This window comes from Chionomys nivalis, chromosome 8 (genome assembly GCF_950005125.1).
Source record: "Chionomys nivalis chromosome 8, mChiNiv1.1, whole genome shotgun sequence".
In the NCBI taxonomy this organism is placed as follows: domain Eukaryota; kingdom Metazoa; phylum Chordata; class Mammalia; order Rodentia; family Cricetidae; genus Chionomys; species Chionomys nivalis.
In genome coordinates, this window is record NC_080093.1 from 21850002 (window position 1) to 21870868 (window position 20867).

General features: G+C 40.5%; 1 protein-coding gene across 3 annotated transcripts; it reads right to left on the reverse strand.

The window, feature by feature from the left end:
- Positions 1-467: 467 nt before the first annotated feature.
- Positions 468-20365, reverse strand: Cep55 (centrosomal protein 55). Of its 3 annotated transcripts, none has more exons than XM_057778394.1 (9): positions 20327-20365; positions 17039-17233; positions 14360-14635; positions 11719-11787; positions 7776-7926; positions 6581-6891; positions 3451-3522; positions 2678-2803; positions 468-1508 (listed from the first exon to the last, which is right to left on the reverse strand). In XM_057778394.1, the coding sequence occupies exons 2-9, from the start codon at positions 17219-17221 to the stop codon at positions 1308-1310; spliced, it is 1389 nt and encodes a 462-aa protein (XP_057634377.1). In that variant the 5' UTR covers positions 17222-17233; positions 20327-20365; the 3' UTR covers positions 468-1307. The 3 variants fall into 3 exon arrangements, with proteins under 3 accessions (XP_057634377.1, XP_057634376.1, XP_057634375.1); XM_057778393.1 differs by having other exon boundaries at positions 20106-20362; XM_057778392.1 differs by lacking the exon at positions 20327-20365 and adding an exon at positions 18828-19352.
- Between the last annotated feature and the right edge of the window lie 502 nt (positions 20366-20867).

Genomic DNA, 20867 nt, shown 5'->3' on the forward strand with positions numbered 1-20867 from the left:
GAAATATTGCAAGGGGAAAAATTTTCTTATGACACACATTTACACATTTAGAATTAAATACTGTGGCCACTTGGGTCAGACAGAGTAAGAGCTATCTAACTGAAAAGTATTTCTGTATCTTTTGTCCAACTGCAGTTGAAGATTATAATCCCAAAGACAAAATTTTATTTACATTAACAGATCCACACAACTTTTATGCCCCCCCAAATTCAAAAGCCAAAATTCCATATACCTTTACAGGCTCACTGCTTGCCTCTGTAACAAACAGCTCAGAAAAGTATTAAGAGTTGCAATCTGTTCAGCAGAGGCACCTCCACTCCTTTACCTCCCTCACTGCATGGCTCTTATGAGTGTCAATCCAGAACCCTACCACCACTTTGTGATTAGAGATCTTAAGACTATATATGTGCGCATATATACAAGACACATGGTAAATTTATTAAATAATTTTATTATTTTTTCCTTCATATAGCTAACAGCAGCCCAGGTTTAAGCATGTTAGAAAATCTGAAGAAATAAAACATCTTTTGGTTTACATAAAGCATATATAAAAATATCTATTCAGAAAACAAATATCTGATAATTACACTGCTCACCCATCTTTGAGAGTGGCCAAAAAACAAAACCCACCAAGATATAATAAAATACCTGCAAACTGAATGAGGAGACAAGATAATTTTGTTAAAGTTTGTTCATTTTGGCACCAACTTCTGCTAATGAAATTTAAGTCAGTTATGGTCAGATAATATGAGTGAAAATGTGCAGCTACCTAAAGACATTCTTCAAACAAAACCTGCTTTGTGCTTAGAAGAGTTAACAGCAATGGAGATTATGAAACTCCCCAACTTTCCTAGTAACCGTTCGACAACACGGGTATCAAACTGGAAGTGACAGTATACTAAGCACTTGCATAAAAAATGTCAGCACAGTAAGACCCATGGTTAATTACTTCCCAATTCTCTTAAAACTCCCAAAGCATAAAATATTTGCTTGCTGGCCATAATCAATAACCCAAATAGCTCTCATTCTTCGGGTACTAGAACAGTGTGAAGTGCTAGTTAGAAGAACAGTGTGAAGTGCTAGAAGTCTGGGTACCCACTGCTCACCACACTCTGTCACTGCAGCCTATGATGAAGCAGCTCAGGGAGGTACCACTACCAAGGAAAATGCCAAGAGGCCAGAAAAATATAAGGATTCCCTCATATGTTAGTCAGTGTACAAAAGATGTAATCTGTGATTCAAAGTGCCCATAAACCGACATAGGATACAGTGTGGACTTCTTCAGTATAAAGGTGAGAACGGTTCTGCTACTTCGTGCAGTATTCAACATGGACGAGCAGGTCTCGATGTTCATTGGCTGGGTACTGTACACTGCAGTTGGGACATTCCACCAGGCTTTCGTTGAGTGCAGATGTGGGACTTTTGGGTGAGGTAACTTTCACTCTGTTTTCAGGCTCTCTCTGGAGTGGGAACGACTGCTCTGTGAAGGCAAACCCATGTAGCTGCTTCTGCAGAACAAATTCCAAATGAACATGTTTGAACGTGAGACTGGAGTTCAGCAGTTTGAACTGCTCTGTGCACCCTTTGCAGGCTTCAGTCCTCCAGCATTTTAGATTTATTTATTTTAGATTTCTGCTCATTAGTATTTTAATGGTAACATGTGAGGTCGTCATGAATAACTGGGATAATGTAATCACTGAGGAAAGGAGTGAGTTAGTGCTCATGCAGACGGCTTTGTCAAGAGGCAAATGCAAAGGGAAGAACATTCCTTTTACTTTTTCAGATTCACTGTACAAAATAATGGGATTCATCATGACACTTTCAAAAGTGTGTATACATTTGCCAGTTTTGTAAAACAGAAGGAATTAAGGAATTAAGAAGTTCAAAGTTCCCAGCACCCAGGAGGTTGAAGTGGGAAGATGGAGATGCTCTCACTGGGGAGTGTTTCACACCCTGGAAGTAAAATCATAATGCACAAAAGAGAGCAGCAACAAAACCCTACATTACAGATCAGAGAGCAGAGGAGTACTCCAGCAGCTTAGATAGGTGACATACACGGTGACCAGGATGCTACATACCTTTGGGAGTTGGCTGTTTCATTTTTAAAAAGAATTTAGAATAGTCAAGAAAGCTTAAAATTTTATATCTTATAGCACATTATGAAGATATTTACTTTATTAACATATAAGTTATGTTACTTTAACAATTGCTTTTATATAGGACTATATTTATAATATTTTCCCACTTCCAAATATTCTGCAGTTTTAGGACAGTATATGAATGAGCACTAACAGGATATCTGGGCACAGTCACAGACACATAAATATACACAAATGCCTTAGAAATATGAAAAAAGAATGCCACGATGTCCTCTTTTCTACCTTATGCCTTCTTTACAAGGTACTGTTAGACATCTCTAGAATAGCAATACTCAACCTAAATGAGATGATTCCAGACACCAGTAAAGAAACTATGAGCAGAGGCTTCATAATGCCCCTCCTTCTGAGTCCTGGGTTAATGCTTCAACGTTAAGGCCACATGGGGGCACTGCTGATTGAGATAAATTAAAGTCCATCTTAAGCTCTATTACCGGTCTGGGGACTGAGCTGACACATAAATGGGGAGGCAGCAAAAAGAGAATAAAGAATAAGTTTCATATTAGCCATTCAGAACTTACCAAGGATTCTAACTGTGTTATCTGACTTCTTGCTTTTCGAAGTTCCTTAAGAATCACATAGAGTTGATGTTGCATATTCTGGCGGTCAAGTTTTTCATTTTCAAAGTCTAGGGTACATGCCTGCATCTGGAATATGTCAGGACAAGGCAGTTAGATCCTGCCCAGTTCTCTTCATTGAATGTCTGTATCAGCACAAGAGAGTACTTGCTGGGACTGCTTATCAAAAACTCATCTGAGCACAGCAAGATTATTAGTAAATGCAGCTTATGGCTAAAGAGCTGGTTTATGAACTAGCAAAGCCAAAGCCTAAGTGATGGATGAGTGGAGGACAACTTAAGAAGCTGCTGGTTGGAGTTATTCCTTCACATTCTTGGAATTTTTAATGGAGGGTGAGAGATGGCTACTCCCTGGTTTAAAATACAGTAAGAAATTCTAGTATACATTCTGAGAATAAATGGTGTCCACTCTGCTTGAATTCAAGGGGTGACCTAGTAAGAGATCCTGTTAGGATAGAGTAGGAACTACAGCCATGGAAGAGCAACATTTGCCAAAGCCAACCTGTCAGGAACATTGTCACCACACCTCTAAGAATTCAGTTTTAAAGAACAGTTACAGTATCTATGAATGGTACAGAGTCTCTAAGAAAATGTGTGTTAGTCTTTTAAAAACATTTTGTTATCCAAATTTCAAACAGTTCTCCATCAAACACTAAAATACCAGGGGAAGTTCTGTTTTTTGCCAGCAAGTGAACTTTCAAGCATCCACGTAAGTACCTGCTGCTCCAGCAGAGCCACCCTGGTCTGTTCCTCTTGGTGCTTTAACAGAGACTCGTAGAGAATGCGGACCTGGAGGATGCAAAGACAGCCAGCATTATGCCATCTGCCTTTCCTGACTAGACTTGGGATAGATAAGGAACCCACATCACAAGGCCCACCTCTAACCAGGACAACACCTACTGAGCAGGTTGACTCACCCCAGCTCTCTGTAAGTAGAATGAATAGTATCATCCTGACTGTTCTCTGAAAGCCAGACTGAGTGATGAAAACAGCTCTGTGTGGCCACACCGCCTTTCCTGGAGGCTTTGGTGTCGGTCATCATTTCAGAGTAAGGTAACAAAGAGGAATGTGCCTCATCTACGCTACAGAGCTAGAGCAAATTTATTTATTTCTGTTTATCCTTTCCCAAATGTCATCACACACCTACAGATCAAAGTTGGCAAAGTGAAGTCGGAGAAAGCAAAGATTAGATTACTGACTCTTCCTCAGCTCTCAACTTCTGCAGGATGTTAAAAATTACCATTACAGTAGCAATAACCTCCACTGGCGTCTACTTAGTTTACAAAGCGCTGTCACATTCCTCAGTGACCCCATACAGAATGTGACTAGTGAATGCTGTGTGAGTCAGAGAACACAGGTGATTTGCTGCAGGCCGTGTACTCTTATCTGAAGTCCAGGTGTGAATTCTGAACACTCTTCTTTCTATAGGTTTCTATGTTCTTTCTAAGGTGCTCTGGGAATTCATTTGAGCACAATAACAGTGTACTCAAGAGCACAGTCTAGGAATCAACTGGATCCGTCTGACTGCCTTTACTTTCCCATAATCTACCTCTTCACTCAAGCCTTAGTGTATGTGATGTCCTCCACTGATGTGGAAAGTCCTTCTGTCTATGTATTGCTTTTATTGGTTAATGAATAAAGCTGTTTCAGCCGGTGGCTTAGCAAAATAGAGCTAGGCAGGAAAACTAAACTGAATGGGATAAAGAAGAGAGTCACTGAGATGCCACGTAGCCACCAGAGGTGAAAGACACCTTGCTGGTAGGCCATGAGCCTCGTGGTAAAATATAAAAAGGAAATGGGTTAATTCTAGATGTAAGAGCTAACTAGCAATATGCTTAAGCTATTGGTCAAACAGTATTTCAAATACTATAGTTTCTGTGTGATTATTTCAGGAGTCTGGGCAGCTGGGAAAATGAACAAGTGGCCTCCAACAAATTGGCACTCCAACGTGTGCTAGTTAAATTCACATAAAACCTGAGAAGGCTTGGAAAGGAATTCTAGACACTAAAAAACAAAGTTTAACTACTTTTTTTTTCCCGGAAGGGCTCTGCTTGCTGGCGGCATGCTACAGCTCTTTTAAAAGAGGTTTTACTGATGCAGTGGTAGCAGGGGGGAAAAAAGCACATGACTTTCAAACAGCGGCTTCCTAGGCCCTGCTGCCAGCGCGAACTCTGGCTCTTTCAGGAGACCGAGCATTTAAATGGGGTCTATTCCCAAATATTGTTTGTAAATGTTCACTTACATTTAAAGGGGAATATACTATAGAGATGGATACTTTGCATTGGTATGGATCTTGCTTTACTGATACAAATTTAAGGTCAGTTTTGTTACATACATATACGTATACATATATATTTCTGCTCTTGATTAAGGTATTGTGTTTGTGCAACTCATTTAAAAATATAATTAAGAAATATAGGTTAATAGATAATCATCTATAATAGTCAAGCTTGTAGTAATTTTAGTTAGGTTTTCTAGATATATAGAGATACATTTCAGTTAGATAGGTATCTTCAAATCTTTCAAAAACCTTTAAAATACGGCATATAAAATGTTTTAGAAACTTTTCATGACATGAGACACATTTGCTCCTGGCAGCACCAATTACTTCAAGAGGATGATGGGCATTAAAGAGGTTCCTTATGGTACTGGTTAGCTATTTGGGAAAGAAACTGTTCTTGCCTGAACTGCTTGGTGCTATGCTGTATGAACTGGACATGCAGGACCCACAGAGAAATGACTGATGAACTTGCCTAAAGATGAGATGATCCTTTGGGGTTCCTGCTTCAAAGGAGTCTGCTAGACATTCTGCAGGGCACAGAAAAATGTGACCAACAAACTGCCAATATAGGCAGAACTGTCTTGAAATTTACTGCTTCATGGAAAAGTCTGCTGGATACTATGTACCTGTAGGCTGAAGAAGGGTGCCCGAAAGATATAGGAGATCTTTGGGTAACTGTCTAGGCAGCGAGATGTCTCTATCAATTCTAGAGTTTTGGAAGTTGCTTACAATGCACTTCCTGTTTATGTAATATTATATCCTTTTAGAGTCTTTGATGGAGTTAAAGAATATATAGTTATAGTTTTCTTTAGTTATGATGAAACATAAAGTAGATATAAATATTATAACTGTAATTCTTGCTTGACAACTGTTTTGTTATATGTAATTTTACTTGTTAAAGTTAAAACCTTCTTTTTTATTTAAACAGAAAAGGGGAGGTGATGTGGGATTCCCCTCTGTATGTTGTGAATACCATTGGTTAATAAGAAAAATGGCTTGGCCTGATAGGGTAGAACAGAGCTAGGCTGGGAAAACTAAACTGAATGCTGGGAGAAAGGAGGCAGAGTCAGAAAGAAGTCATGTAGCCCTGTTGGAAACAGACAAGCCTGAACCTTGCTGGTAAGCCACTACCACGTGGGAATACACAGATTAATGGAGATGGGTTAAATTAATATGTAAGAGTTAGCCAATAAGAAGCTAGAGCTAATGGCCCAAGTAATGATGTAATTAATACAGCTTCTGTATGGTTATTTTGAGAGTCTGGGTGGCCGGGAAATGAACAAGCAGTCTCATACAACACTCCACTGAAGGGGATTCCCAGAGAGTCACTGTGCAGGACCCCACCACCAAGTCTCTAAATACCATTACTTCTATAAGGCTGCCAGAGCCTGTTTTCTTCATCTCACATCATCTTGTTTCAGGTACTAACTCGTGATCTGCTTCCATGCTAGACTATGAACGCCGGAGGGAGGCAGGGACTGGTTCCCATTTGTGGCTCCTGGGTTGTCTGGACTCACTGACCCTTGGTTGAAATTTGAAGAACAGAGACCTCAGTGGCTGGCTCACCTGAGATACGAGCTCTTCAGACTTTTTCCTCTCTTCTTCCAGCTTTCCCTTGAAGATACTGTTCTCTTCCCTGAGCTTTTGGATCTTCTCTGTCTTATGTCTGTCCTCTTCCAGGTGTTGTATGTCTGCCTTTCGCTGTGCACTCAACAGCTGATGTAAATCTTCAACTTCTTTTTGAGTTTCTTCATATTTTCTTCTAAATTCATCAAGTTCTAAACGCAACTGAGTTATGGTTTGTCGTTCAACTTCAAGATCTTTTTTGGCACTTTCCAAGAGATGATCATATTTTTGTTTCTCCTCTTGAAGATAACCTATAACAAACAAGCATTTTATAATATCCCAAGAAATTAAAACTTCAAACATATGCCCACAAGTGATACCTCAGCATTTTTCCAGCTTATAAAATGGAGAGTCAGGAGGTGGAGGCATAGCTGGCATTTGAGATCTTTTCTTCCTAGCTTACCACCTGCTGAGCCATCTTCTTCATCTGTTAAATATGACCCTTCCTGGCCTAAGAGGTGTTGTCTAACTCAGGGGAAATCAGTGTAAGGAAAACTATAGGATACTGGGCAGAGAGACAGTATCATGGGTAACTACTCAAGCTCACAGCAAGGATTAAACAGTTGAGCATCACCTACAAAGCCTGTTCTTTCTCCTGGAGCCAAAGAAAGCAAAACAAAATGACAGCTGATGTCAAATCTAAGTAGCACACATCTATAATTCTAGAAACTAGGAGACTGAGGGAGGAGACTGCTCTGAATTGGAAGCTAACCTGGGCTAAATTTTAAGTACCAGGCTAGCCAGGACTATGTGGCAAGACCTTATTTCAATGCATTATCCTACCCATCTAATCCCCCAAAAAGGAAACTGGTACCCAGGTCAGCTCTGGAGGAACTGAGAAGGACTTTGAATAAGGGGAAAGGTGTTCATGTAGAGAAAATCACCATGACTTCAAAACTCTGTGATGGATGCCTCTCTCACCTGTGGCCTGTGGCCTGTGGCCTCTTCTATCCAAAAACAAGGGGATCGGAAACAGACTTGCCAAATGCTATTTCTTACTTCAGGCTTAAAGGACATGATGTTATTTTACTTTCTAACACACATCTATAAAAAAAAAAAAAATCTAAATTTGATGAATCACTCCTGTTGGAAAATGTCAGGCTTATCCCAAAAGAACACTTTTATAGCTCAGTACCTTCTGATTCAGTCTTTTTCATCTGCTGTGGGAGTGAAGTAGCGGCTATTTCTGTTTTCTTCTCCAGTTCAAAGATTTTTGCTAAAAGTCCTTTAACATAGGCCTCTCGCTGCTGGTCATACACAAGCCACTGCTGATTTTTCTCCAGAGCCTTATAATGAATGAAAAATCAACAGCATAATAAGAAGCCCAGATTTTAAAATGTGTAAAGGAATCCCCATGACATTGCTTTCCAACATGTATAAAATCTTATGGCTTATAAATTACTTACAGGCAGCCACTGCATGTATTCCTTTAGAATACACAACAGTCAGTTTCCAGGGGATTAATTTTGCCTGTATGCTAAGCAGTGGCCCACACCTTTGTCTTAGTACTGGGGACACAGAGGCAGAAGGATCTCTTGTGAGTTTGAGACCAGCCAGGGCTGTTACACAGAAAAACCCTGCCTCAAAATGCAAACAAAACAAAAGAACACCATTGGACCCAGACAGCACGTGTATATCTAACTAATTATTCAATATTATATGTTAAAGATACCTAATTTTATATCAAATTTTATATTTGTTCATCTTTAAGAAGTAGTAATACAAACAATTTAAATCTACATACATTAGATGATCATTAATGTTTTTCAAATGAACCTTCAATACTTTACTCAAGTACATGAACTAAAAATAGTTAATATTTCAGTTACAGCCAAATTAATGATTGTTGGGGAGGAACCAGTCCTTCCGAGAGATGAACCACCTAACTGGCTATCCAATACCAAATGATAAACCCTAAAAACATATATATATGGACAACACTAAATGAATTATCTGATTGTATTTATATTATTTATATGTATATATACATGTATAATAAAGACAAAAATCTTTTTAAAGATTTAAGAAGCGATGCTCTTAAAAGCCACACGATGGCGATGTTACTTAAAAAAGTAAGTTATCCCCTCCTTCCCCCACCTCTGCCTTTTCTGGCCTCGAACACACTATTGTAACCCAGGCAGGCCTTGAACTTGTGATCCTCCTGTCGCAGCCTCTCAAGCAGCTATTATTACAGGTGTATGTCATCATGCCCAGCTAAGTAAGTAAATGTTGCTTTTCTTTCTAATTCTTCTATATGCATCTGCTCTTTCTTCTCTAGTATCTTTATCAGACTAAAAAGCTCTCAATAACCACTGATCTGGGTTAGAACATCACATCAGCTATTTCTAGCTTTGGGTCATCTATACGTAAAGGAGGCATGCACTTAACATTTACCTTAAAAAAGAATAGTGCATTTCACCTTTGGCCAGGGGTCTGCTAAGTACTCTGTGAACAAAAATTTCAAAATAGAAGAAAATGCAAGCTGCAGTGGAGGAATAAAATGTATGTGAGTTCATTGATAAGACTGGATTAGGGATGGTAGGCTAACTAGAAGTATTATGTCCATGTTAAATTTACTAAGTTCCTCTTTAAGATATAAGAAATGCATATGTAGGTAGTGCTAAATAATTGCAGATAGGTAGTGTGCAAATCAATAACCTGCGTTTCACCGACAATACAGCACTATTTGCAGGCCATGGAAAATAGAGTGGTGGAAGTAAGCGAAAACCTTGGTATGAATGTAAACATCAAGAAGATTTAGGTACAACACATGGGAAGGACGCACAAGGATTTTACATTGTAATAAAGAATCAGAACCTCAAGCAAACTGTCAAGCTTTGTCTATCTGGGAGGAAACCTCAGTTTAAACGAGGGAACTCTTTCAGAGGTAAAGAGCCGGAGAGGGATAGCAAGGGTTACATTCCAGGCACTAGGAAAGGTTTGGTCAGCAAGAGACATAAAGGCAACAACAAAACTACAAATATATGAGACCTTGTCTTGAGCCCTCTTCACAACTCCAAAACCTGAACAACGAAACGCTCCTAGAAGAGCGGCTGAATGTGCTTGAGGTGGCATGTCTCAGGAGGATTCTAGGCATCACACAAAGAGATAGGCTGTGCTACCATGATATTAAGAAACATCTCTATCTACAGAAGGAAGTAAACTACAGGATATGTCAACAGCGCTTCAGATACTTCGGCTATGTCATGAGAATGAATGATGGCAGATACCCGAAGATAGCATTGCTTGGAGGAGTGCACGGGATAAGGCGAAAAGGCCCAAAAAACACTGGATAGACAGCCAATAGTTATTAATACCAGGTAATTATTTTAAATTGTATGACAGATGGTGGCTGAAAAATAAGAAACATATTTTGGCTTACTTCCACCACTCTATTTAGCATGGCCTGCAGCTCATTTGGACTTTCAGCAAGTAGTGCTGTATTGTGTGTGAAACACAAGTTATTGATTTGCACACTAACAATCTGCATGCCTATCTCCTCATCCTCCAAGGCTGTTGCTATTAATTCCAGAAACATATATATGTTTATGTATTCTAAAGCTTATTTTACTTTAACTAATATTAATTCTTAATAAGACAAGCTTCTAATAGAAATGGGTTAATTTAAATGTAAAGAGTTAGTTAGTAAGCCTGAACTATAAGCCAAACAGTTTGTAATTTAAAAGAAAAAAAAAAAGACAAGCCTCCTTAGGCACTTCTCTGGGAACTGAGATGTTATTAGTTTCCAAGCTCTCCCAAGGTGAACATGCCAGTGTAGACTGAGGAATGAGTGAGATGTCTCTTTCTTGTTTTCTAAGTCTCCCAGCTACAATATTCCTCCTCCTCAAAGATTTTCTGAGATCTTCAAGAACCAGAAGAGCTGAACTGCCTGGAGCTCTTCAGAAGTTAGGAATGATTCAAGTGTGCTCCAGGGACCAGCAGCAACAGCAGCAGAAAATGCAAGCTTCCCCAAGACCCATTAAATCCAAATCTACATTTCAAGAAAATCATCTAAATTCACAGAGCTTAACCTCTCCCCTCACCCCAGTTTGGACTTAGCTTGAAGGTGAACTGAGTTAGAATTTACTGCACTTGTGTAAGTCTTTCTCATGTAAACAGAGCAGCAGTCAGAGGAAACAGAAAGTGAAAAGGCTATTCCTTCCCAGGAGTGGCTGGAAACCAAGCAGAAGCAAACAATAAGAAATGAAAGGAGTATAAAGTAAATAACCTAAATGCATACATCTAATTGGTAGGTACTAGTACACAGGAAGGGGCCAAATTTACTGTAATATATGACACTAAAATAAACCCTATTTAATAATTTTAAAATTATATTTATTTCAATTACCTCCAAGTAAATACTTTGATGAAGCTACCACAGTACCCTGCAGACACTCAAGATATTTACATTCTTCTTTTGAAAGTCAAATAGGCTTCAAGGGACACTTGCTAGATTAAATAAAACAGAATCTTAAGAGCACACTTATCAGTATCAGGATAGATACACCTGTAGACACACAGGTAATATCTCTGTAATCAGAATAGCTACGTAGTGATCTAATAATAAAATCAACAACTTTATATTTTACATATTTAATCTGGAACTTGAAAAAAAACAAATACTCCTGTGCCCTCAATTTATTCAATTTCCAGCAAAATGTATCCATTTACAAGGTTGAAATAACAAAACTTTCTGGCGCAGCTAAAGTAACCTCGTGCCTAATTCTAGAGCACTACTGGGCATACAGAAAAAAGTTTCCTTCCCAACTATTCTCAGAGGAAGATCTGAAGATAAGGAACACATACCAAACAGATAAAAGAAAATTAGTTAAAATAAATTAGATCACATTATAAAGAGCAATATTTGGGCAAATTAGATTTGGTGAAAAAGAAAGCTGGTAAGGTAGGTGAAGTTGACTTCTCTAACTTTCTAGTCCACAGATACTTTTGACGATCATCTCAAACACTCAGTTTTCCTGTCTTATTGGATTTGTTTTTGAAGTCATAGTACTAGTGATTTCAATTTCTATGAAATTTAAGAACATATGAATTAGTTCTCTTTACAAAAAAAAACTTACATCTTTCAGCTGCATTTCCTTTTCATGAATGCTGCTCATTGATGAGTTGAAGCAGTTTGCAGGCCCGCTCTGTAAATAACCCAATACTAGTGAACATCATCCACTTAACAATACAAGTTTCATTATTTTTAGTTCCATAAAAATACAAAACATTTCTCAAGGCATCCCAAACACCCCTCTATCTACTGCTGAACCACTAGGCCAGGTGAGAGTCACCAAAGGACTACTGCCAGAACCAAACTCCCCGGAAAAGCTCCTAAGCCAGAGTTCTCAGCCTGTGGGTCAGAGCCCCTCTGGCAAACCTCTATCTATCTCCAGAAATATTTACACTATGATTTATAACAATAGCAAAATTACAGTTATGAAGTAGCAATGGAAATCATTTTTTATGGTTGGGGGGAGTCACCAAAACATGAGGAACTATATTAAAGGGTTGCAGTGTTAGGAAGGTTGAGAACCACTAAGCGATCTGGAAACCCTGAAACTTCAGATCTAATTTTACTCTGAGATTTTCGGGATCCCACAATCATCAAAACAACCTTTAGCGCATATAAGTAATCCACTTAGTTTTCACCAAAAGGAGACAAACAACTAGTCTATTTTAAAGAAATAAATCAAACTGTCAAATATAAAAAGTTTTAGTATAAGTTGAGTATTCCTAAACTGAAATGGGATGGGACTAAACTCTAAATGTGAAATTCACCTTTTCTTTCTTTCCTTTCTTCCTCTCTTTTTGCTTAAAGACAGGGTTTCCCTGTGTAGCCCTGACTGTCCTGGAACTCAAACCAGGCTGGTCTCAAACTTAGAGATCTGCCTGCCTCTGCCTCCCAAATGCAAGGCGTGCGCCACTACTGCCAGGCCGTTTGTTTGTTTCTTTCTTTTTGGGGGGGATTTTCGAGACAGGGTTTCTCTGTAGCTTTGGAGCCTGTCCTGGAACTAGCTCTTGTAGAGCAGCCTGACCTTGAACTCACAGAGATCCGCCTCCATTTGTTTCATATACACATAACCTGTAGACAATTTTATACAAAATGTTTAGTGTGCTTAGATTATGGCTGTGACAGTTATGTGAGGTCAGGTGTGAAATTTTCCACTTGATAACATTCAAAGAGTTTCAGATTTGGGAGACCATAATAATATTAATTAGTAACTCTTCAAATAGATTTCATGGAACCCAAAACATAATTTCATAATAGCTTTCCTTTCTTCATTCTCCCATAGAGAAAAAGAGAAAAAGCAGGTGTGGCTATAATCCCATACTAACCAGCAGTCTAAAAAATCCTGCTTTTTAGGGCTTGGGAGGATTTTGGTGTTTCTCCTAAGCATCCATAAGGAAAGTCTTGTGTGGACACTGGGTTGTTTGGGAAGGCTGAAGAGCCTTTAGGGGTGGACAGAGAAAGTGGATCACTAGGGTCAGCCTTGAAGCTTTCTAGGCAGGGCTCCAATTTTGGTTCTCCCTCTGCTTCCTGAGTAATGGAACCATCTGGCCTCTGTTCTTGCTGCCATGCCTTCCCCACGATGATGGACTATAATCCAAAACAAACCTTCCTCCCTTAAACACAGTAACAGAAAAAGTAACTCACACAGCATCACACCCCTGAGAAATCACAGTTTAAACTTACTCTTGTATGGATAGTTTGACTAGTTGTTAGTAATATTCAAATGTCAAAAAGGATCAAAGATTTGGTCGATAAGCAAACATTTGGTATATTCCAGGCTTTCTGCAAGGCACCTGTCAATCATTATCATATGGAATCATCAGGGTTCTTAGTCCGGTTTCACTGATGTGAAATCAAGGCCTATAAAAGGAGACTGTCCAGCTTGAGCACTGTCTCTCAGACCAGAGAGGCTAAGAGAATTACATGATGTCAGCAAGCAAAACCAAGATTGAGACTCAGATGATTTTTACACAGATCCGTGTTCATTCTACAATATAGTTCCTCTCAAACAAGAGGGAGAGAAAGTGTATGTGCAGTTAGGGAAAATATATTTGGTTAATGGTTTATCTCAAATAGGAAAACAAAAAACGTAAACCTAATGTTTATATAATACAAATTATTGAAGTAAAATCTCAGCAAAATCTTTCTTGACTTTTATAGCTACAGCATGGACTGTCTTCTTAATATTTATTTGAGTGAACCAATTATGTGAGTGCAGGGAACCACAATATTATTTATGGAAGAAGACTCAATTAAAAAAACAAAAAGAAGTGATCTGTAGGTACACTAAGGTATTGTACCATTTCACAAACACTAAAAAACTCATTCTTCTCTGGGTGGTGGTAGCACACGCCTTTAATCCCAGCACTCGGGAGACAGAGGCTGGTGGATCTCTGTGAGTTCTGAGTTTGAGGCCAGTCTGGTCTACAGAGCCAGTTCCAAGGCAGCCAAGGCTACACTGAGAAACCCTGTGTGGAAAAACAAAAACAAAACCTCATTCTTCCTAAGAATGATAAATGGTGGGAGGCAGAGGCAGGTGAATCTCTGTGAGTTCGAGACCAGCCTGGTCTACAAGAGCTAGTTCCAGGACAGGCTCCAAAGCCACAGAGAAACCATGTCTCGAAAAACCAAAAAAAAAAAAAAAAAAAAAGAATGATAAATGGTAGCAGACAGGAAAACACTCTGAATAAAGGAAGTCTCGGCACCTGTGACAGATGGAGTGTGCAGGCTTTGCTTTCCAGTTCAGAAAGTCTTTTCGTCGTGGCGGACAATTGCTTCTTCAGGACATCTGTCTCTTTGGATAAGGACTCCAACAAATGCTGCTTCTTCTCACATTCCTTCGTTTTCTCTTCCAGCTGCTCAAGCAATGAGGAGGAACTATATCTTGCCTTTAACTGATCTTTGAGTCTCTGTATTTCTTTGTCCTTCTCTGTGAGGTAATAAACGTTCTTCTCTCTCTCAGCTTCAAGAACTTGAATTTTCTAAACAGAAACCAAGAAGACTCTTAGAACTCAGCCAGGTCAAGCATCCAGCTATACGATGTATTTCCATAAGCATTAATGAAGTATTTACTACACAGCAAATTTGATTTTATGATATCAGGACCAAAACCATAAGCTGAAGCGCTAAGTTCAGACAGCTCACAAGCACACATCGCCAGCTGTGCTCTAGTTAGAATGTACACACACTGAAGAGGTAGAGAGAGGAAAATCCCATCTGTGTCAAGGGTGGAGGGAGGAGGCTAAATCAATGCTTATCACATTGCTGCAGCAAAAGGGAAAGAGCCAAGAGAAAAATGATAAACACAACCATCAGAATGAATAGGCTAACAAGGCAGCCAATATGAATGATAAAATGGGTTTCTAAACTTTTACGAGGAAACCTGAACACTAATCTTTGAAATGAATAAACAATTCAGGATATCGTAAATGCATAGATTTGATTTTATTTTAAATTTAGTGAACTAACTAAAAAAAAAAAGAGATAAAATAAAATCATATAGTATTTGAGAAAATATTTTCTCTTCAACTATAGTAAAGAAGAAAAAAAAAGATGTGAAAATGGCACAGTATCCTTCCAGTATGCCAAAAGCATGGAAACAGAACACACAATTCCATGTTATAAAGCCCATAAAAATTATAAATGTTAAGTCAGTATGTTTTACAGTCTTAAGCACAGCATGCTATGGTTTGAATATGATCCCTCAAATGTACTTAACCCTCAAAGCAACAATGTTAGAGGTGATGGGGTCATTAGCGCACAGACCTCATGAGTGGATTCATTGTCATGGGTCACATCACTCAAAATGAATTCACCCCGGTCCGCCATTTACTTCATAAGCTTGCCTGGCCTTCTTCTATGTGACAACAGAGCTTGAAGACCCTTACCAGATGCTCTGGGCTTTTGGACTTTGGAGGTAAGTCAATCTTTCTCTCTCTCTCTCTCTCTCTCTCTCTCTCTAATTACCCAGTCTGTAGCATCATGTTATAACAACACAAAACAGACTGATATTGTATAACAAACTTTTATCAAGAATATTAATATAGCCGGGCGGTGGTGGCGCACGCCTTTAATCCCAGCACTTGGGAGGCAGAGGCAGGTGGATCTCTCTGAGTTCGAGACCAGCCTGGTCTACAAGAGCTAGTTCCAGGACAGGCTCCAAAACCACAGAGAAACCCTGTCTTGAAAAAAAACAAAAACAAAACAAAAAAAAAAAAAAATTAATATAGGGCTGGAGAGATGGCTCAGCGGTTAAGAGCATTGCATGCTCTTCCAAAGGTCCTGAGTTCAATTCCCAGCAACCACATGGTGGCTCACAACCATCTGTAATGGGGTCTGGTGCCCTCTTCTGGCCTGCAGGCATATACACAGACAGAACATTGTATACATAATAAATAAATATTTTTTAAAAAAAGAATATTAATATAATTAAGGTAAATTATCAATAAGTTACATGATGAATGCCAGATTAGTTTATTAGTTTGTTTTAAATATTTGAAAAAAATACGTTAAGTATAATGGCACATGACTATAATCATAGCACTTAAAGGTGGAGGCAGGGGACCAGAAGTTTAAGGTCATCCTCAGTTAAATAAGTTCCAGAACAAACTGGGCTACATGAGACCCTATCTGAAAAAGCAAAGCAACAACAAAAATGTGAGGATCTGGGTCTGGAGATTAGGCTCAGCAGTTAAGAGTATTTGCTGCTTTTGCAGAGGAACCATATTTAGTTCCCAGCACCCATATCGTAGCTTAAAACCATCCAAACTCCAATTCCAGGGGATCCTGTGCCTTCTTCTGACCTCTGTAGGCACCAGGCACACATGTGATATACAAACATACACACAGGAAAAACACTCATACACATAAAGTAAATCTTTTTACAGTGAGGGGAAAAAACAGATCACAAAATCACAGAAATTAAAGGTACAAAACTATTAATCACAATGTATTATTTCTGAAACAACTTAATATCTGATAATCTCAAAACACATACTCAAGAACATTTTAAAAGAGAGAATTAAGACAGGTGGTAGCGCTGCATGCCTTTAATCCTAGCACTTTAGGATGCAGAGTCAGGTGGATCTCTGTGAGTTCAAGGCCAGCCTGGTCTACAAAGCAAGTTCCAGGGTGGCTAGGGCTGTTACACAGAAAAACACTGCCTCGGAAAAAAAAAAATTTAAAAAAGAGAGAACTAATAATAACTAAAGTTGCCTAAAAGTTGGTAAAATCAAAGTAGGAATTTAAGATTCCAAATTCAAGATCAATTTTCTAGAATTAAAAAGAACAGGTCAAACAAGAACAAGAATAAGAATGTAGCATCAGAGAGCCAATAGCTGCTTTCTAGAATGTATATATTTTTAAAGGAGTCTGCCACCATTTACCTCCAAAAGTCTGCATTTCTCTTTTTCCGTCACTTTTCCTTTCCCACTTGTGATTTCATCCAGGGATGTTTTAAAGGCAGCGATTTCTCCCTTAAACTTCTCTAATGCAGTGTCCGATTTGGAGCTGCTAGGCCTTGATCCCCACTTGCTTTTAATTAAATCTTTCGGGCTTCTGGAAGACATCTTTGAAATGATCTATGAAAAACAAACAAATATTTTAAATTCAACTGCATTTGAAGTCTGAGTTTTAACTTTTACATCTCAGGTCTGGAAGAGGCCTAATAGCCTATTTGTTCTAAATAGAAGTGATTTATCTAAATCAGTGGGGTAGAGAAAGAAAACTGAGGAACATTTCTGGGGTGTTGTAGTGAATTTTTTTTTTTTTTTTTTTTTTTTTTTTTTTTTGAGACAGGGTTTCTCTGTGGCTTTGGAGCCTGTCCTGGAACTAGCTCAGTAGACCAGGCTGGTCTCGAACTCAAAGAGATTCCCCCTGTCTCTGCCTCCCGAGTGCTGGGATGGATTAAAGGCATGCACCATTGATGTGGGATTTCCCTCTATATGCTGTGATTACCATGAATAAAGAACCGCTTTTAGCCTATAGCAGAGCAGGGCGGGGCAGAGCAGAGTTAGGCAGGGAGGACTGAACTGAATGCTGGGAGAAAGAAGGGCAGAATCAGAGAGAAGCCATGGAGCCACCAAAGATAGACGCTGGAAACTTTACCAGGTAAGCCACAGCCATGTGGTGATATAAAAATTAATAGAAATGGGTTAAATAAGAGTTAGCCAATAAGAAACTAGAGCTGCTGGGCGGTGGTGGCGCACGCCTTTAATCCCAGCACTTGGGAGGCAGAGGCAGGCGGATCTCTGTGAGTTCGAGACCAGCCTGGCCTATAAGAGCTAGTTCCAGGACAGGCTCTAAAACCACAGAAAAACCCTGTCTCGAAAAACCAAAACCAAAAAAAAAAAAAAAAAAAAAAAGAAAGAAAGAAAAAGAAACTAGAGCTAATGGGCCAAGCAATAATTTAATTAATACAGTTTCTGTGTGATTATTTCGGGGCTAAATGGCCAGGACCAACAAGCAGACTCCTCCTATATGCCACCACTGCCCAGTGTTGCAGGAAAAAGTGAAGAAATCCAACCTGAGACATTCATTGAAAAAAGAGGTATAATGGTCAGGGATTGGGGGATGAAAGGAATTAAGGAGCAAAATGAAATAAGAACATAGATGACAGTTTAGAAGCATATGTATAATACTAACTCTAAGCAGGCAAATGTATAGTAAAATACACTGTACATACAGTGTAGAAATAGCTCTTCAAGCTGGGCGGTGGTGGCGCACGCCTTTAATCCCAGCACTCAGGAGGTAGAGGCAGGCGGATCTCTGTGGGTTCGACACCAGCCTGGTCTACAAGAACTAGTTCCAGGACAGCCAAGGCTGTTACACAGAGAAACCCTGTCTCGAAGACACAAAACCAGAAACAAAATAAAATAGCTCTTCATTAAGCAGGTTAGAAAACAAACAAGCAAACATTTTTCCACCTTGTATGTCCTGAGATAAAAATGATGGCAGTGTGATTAAGGAATCTAAAGGAAGATGAGACCATTAAAGCATTCAATTACTATACAGCCAGGCATGGTGGTGCATGCCAATAATAACAGCACTCAGGAAGTGGAGGTAGGATGACCTGGAGTTCAAGGACAGCCTCATTTGCATATGAGTTTGAGGGCCACCTGGGCTGCACAGACCTGTTTAAACAAACAACAACAAATTACTGCAAAGCCTATTTACCAGGTAATCTAATAGGGACTGCATATAAGCTGGTTAAAGCAACAGGAGGGAGAGGAGACAACAGTCTCTGAAACCAGGAAGCCTTCAGCACAGTGAGGCAGGCAACAGCAATACACCAACAGAAGCACAGATTCCCACACTCTCAAACTGTAATAAACACAAAGAGATAATGGAGTCATAGAAGCTACTGGTAAAAACAGGGAGATCTGTTTAGGGTGGTCAGCATGAGGTCATCCTGTGTGAAAACAGCCTAAAAATATACAACTGTGTAGACTAAGTCGAATAACGTCTGTATCAAATCATTCATCCTTGATTTTGGCACATTAGACCGTCAAAAACTAAGTTAAGGTAGCTAGTACAATCTGCTGAGGCAAATGCAGTTACGCCTTAGGAATGTGCTACCACAAAAGTTTCTCCCTGTGCTTCTTGATGTCACAGGGAGGCCTTGATACCCTGGGTTGGCAGAAAGAAAACTACCAAGTCATTGAGACAAGGATGGAAGAAATATAGATCAACACAATTTGAAAGAACCCTCCCGACATTTGCTACCTAACTTTTGGAGAGGCCTCCTAAATGACTAGTGTTCCCGATTCTGGTCTAGCCTGAGCTAGCCCACTTCTCCCCTGCTCCTACCTAGTTCTCCCACCTTCCTTTCTCAGTATCTATTATTCCACTCATTCCATTCAGGGACTCTCCAGTCCTAGAGGCATCTTCCTCAGGAGGCCCTCTCTGAACGCCAGAGGTTGCAGAATTAACCACATACACACTTACACCTGCTACTAACATTTTTTTCAGTCAATAATTGTTCAAAAGAACTATATTTTAGCAGGGCGGTGGTGGCGCACGCCTTTAATCCCAGCTCTTGGGAGGCAGAGGCAGGTGAATCTCTGTGAGTTCGAGACCAGCCTGGTCTACAAGAGCTAGTTCCAGGACAGGTTCCAAAACCACAGAGAAACCCTGTCTCGAAAAACCAAAAAAAAAAAAAAACCTATATTTTATTTGTTTATTTATTTGTCATCCAAAAGCTTAAAGGCATGTGCTAGGAAATCTCTGACTGATTGGTCTGAAGGGACCTAAGCCATTCTGGTCCAGGAAGAGACTAAAGAAGGATTTCCACCCACCCAGTAAATCGCACCATTTATCTATGAGGGGGACAGGGAAGAGACAGGAAAATAAAGACTGCAAAGAGAAGCGCTCGCTAACAGCAAAGGCCAAACCCACGAGAGACCAGCTTCGGGCTACTGGGCTCTTGACGCCTGTGTTAAGAAGTGATAATACCGCAAAGCTGAAAGGAATCGAAAGGAGGACGGTCGACGACGACAGGCACCCAGCGTGGTGTCCCTCAGGAAACGAGCATCAACTCCGGAGAGCCGAGACCGAGTCCTGCGGCCGTGATCTGCCCACGGACGCCGCCTCCTGTGCGGTTCAGTCCGGCCCTGGGGCTGCGGGCCGCTGCTGTCCTCCCCACCCTCCTCCGCCAAGGCTGGGCTACTCAGTACCTCAGACCAAACACAGCGTCCGCGTCGCTGCGTCAGACCCCCTACAACTCTCCAGCCCGGACGCCGCTTCCGGGAGTTTGAATCCCGCGGCTGCGGGGCGGGACACGTCACTGCCGGCCGGGCAAAGGGCGGGGCCCGCAATCTGGGGGCAGGCGGCAGAGGGCGGGGCCTGCAATCTGAGCGAGGGCGAGGCGGGGCCTGGGAGTCGACGACGGAGGAGAGAGGGCGGGCCCAGGAGCCTGAGGGCGGGGCCTGGACTCCAGGACGCGGGAGAGAGGGCGGGCCCAGGAGCCTTAGGGCGGGGCCTGGGAACTGGGGTGGGCGTGGCAAAATCTGGAATCTGAGGCAGGCGGGGCGAAGGCGGGCTCTGGAATCTCCGCGACGGCGGAGCGGAGCGGGGCTTGGAGCTAGTGGACTGGCGCGGCGCAAATGTGTGTGTGTGTGTGTGTGTGTGTGTGTGTGTGTGTGTGTGTGTGTGTGTGTGTGTGTGTGTGTGGCGGGGGGAAGGAGGTGGTATTGGAGCTAGTGGACTGGCGGGGCG

Bases quoted from the DNA above. Each gene is read 5' to 3' on its own strand.
- Cep55 (XM_057778392.1), bottom strand. From the start codon at position 18,851: ATGCAGTCCCTATTAGATTACCTG. The intron at 11,788-14,359 runs GTGCCGAGACTT...GGTTATTTACAG, and splicing joins GCACACTCCATCTGTCACAG to AGCGGGCCTGCAAACTGCTT. The intron at 7,927-11,718 runs GTAAGTTTTTTT...ATTCATTATAAG, and splicing joins AGGAAATGCAGCTGAAAGAT to GCTCTGGAGAAAAATCAGCA.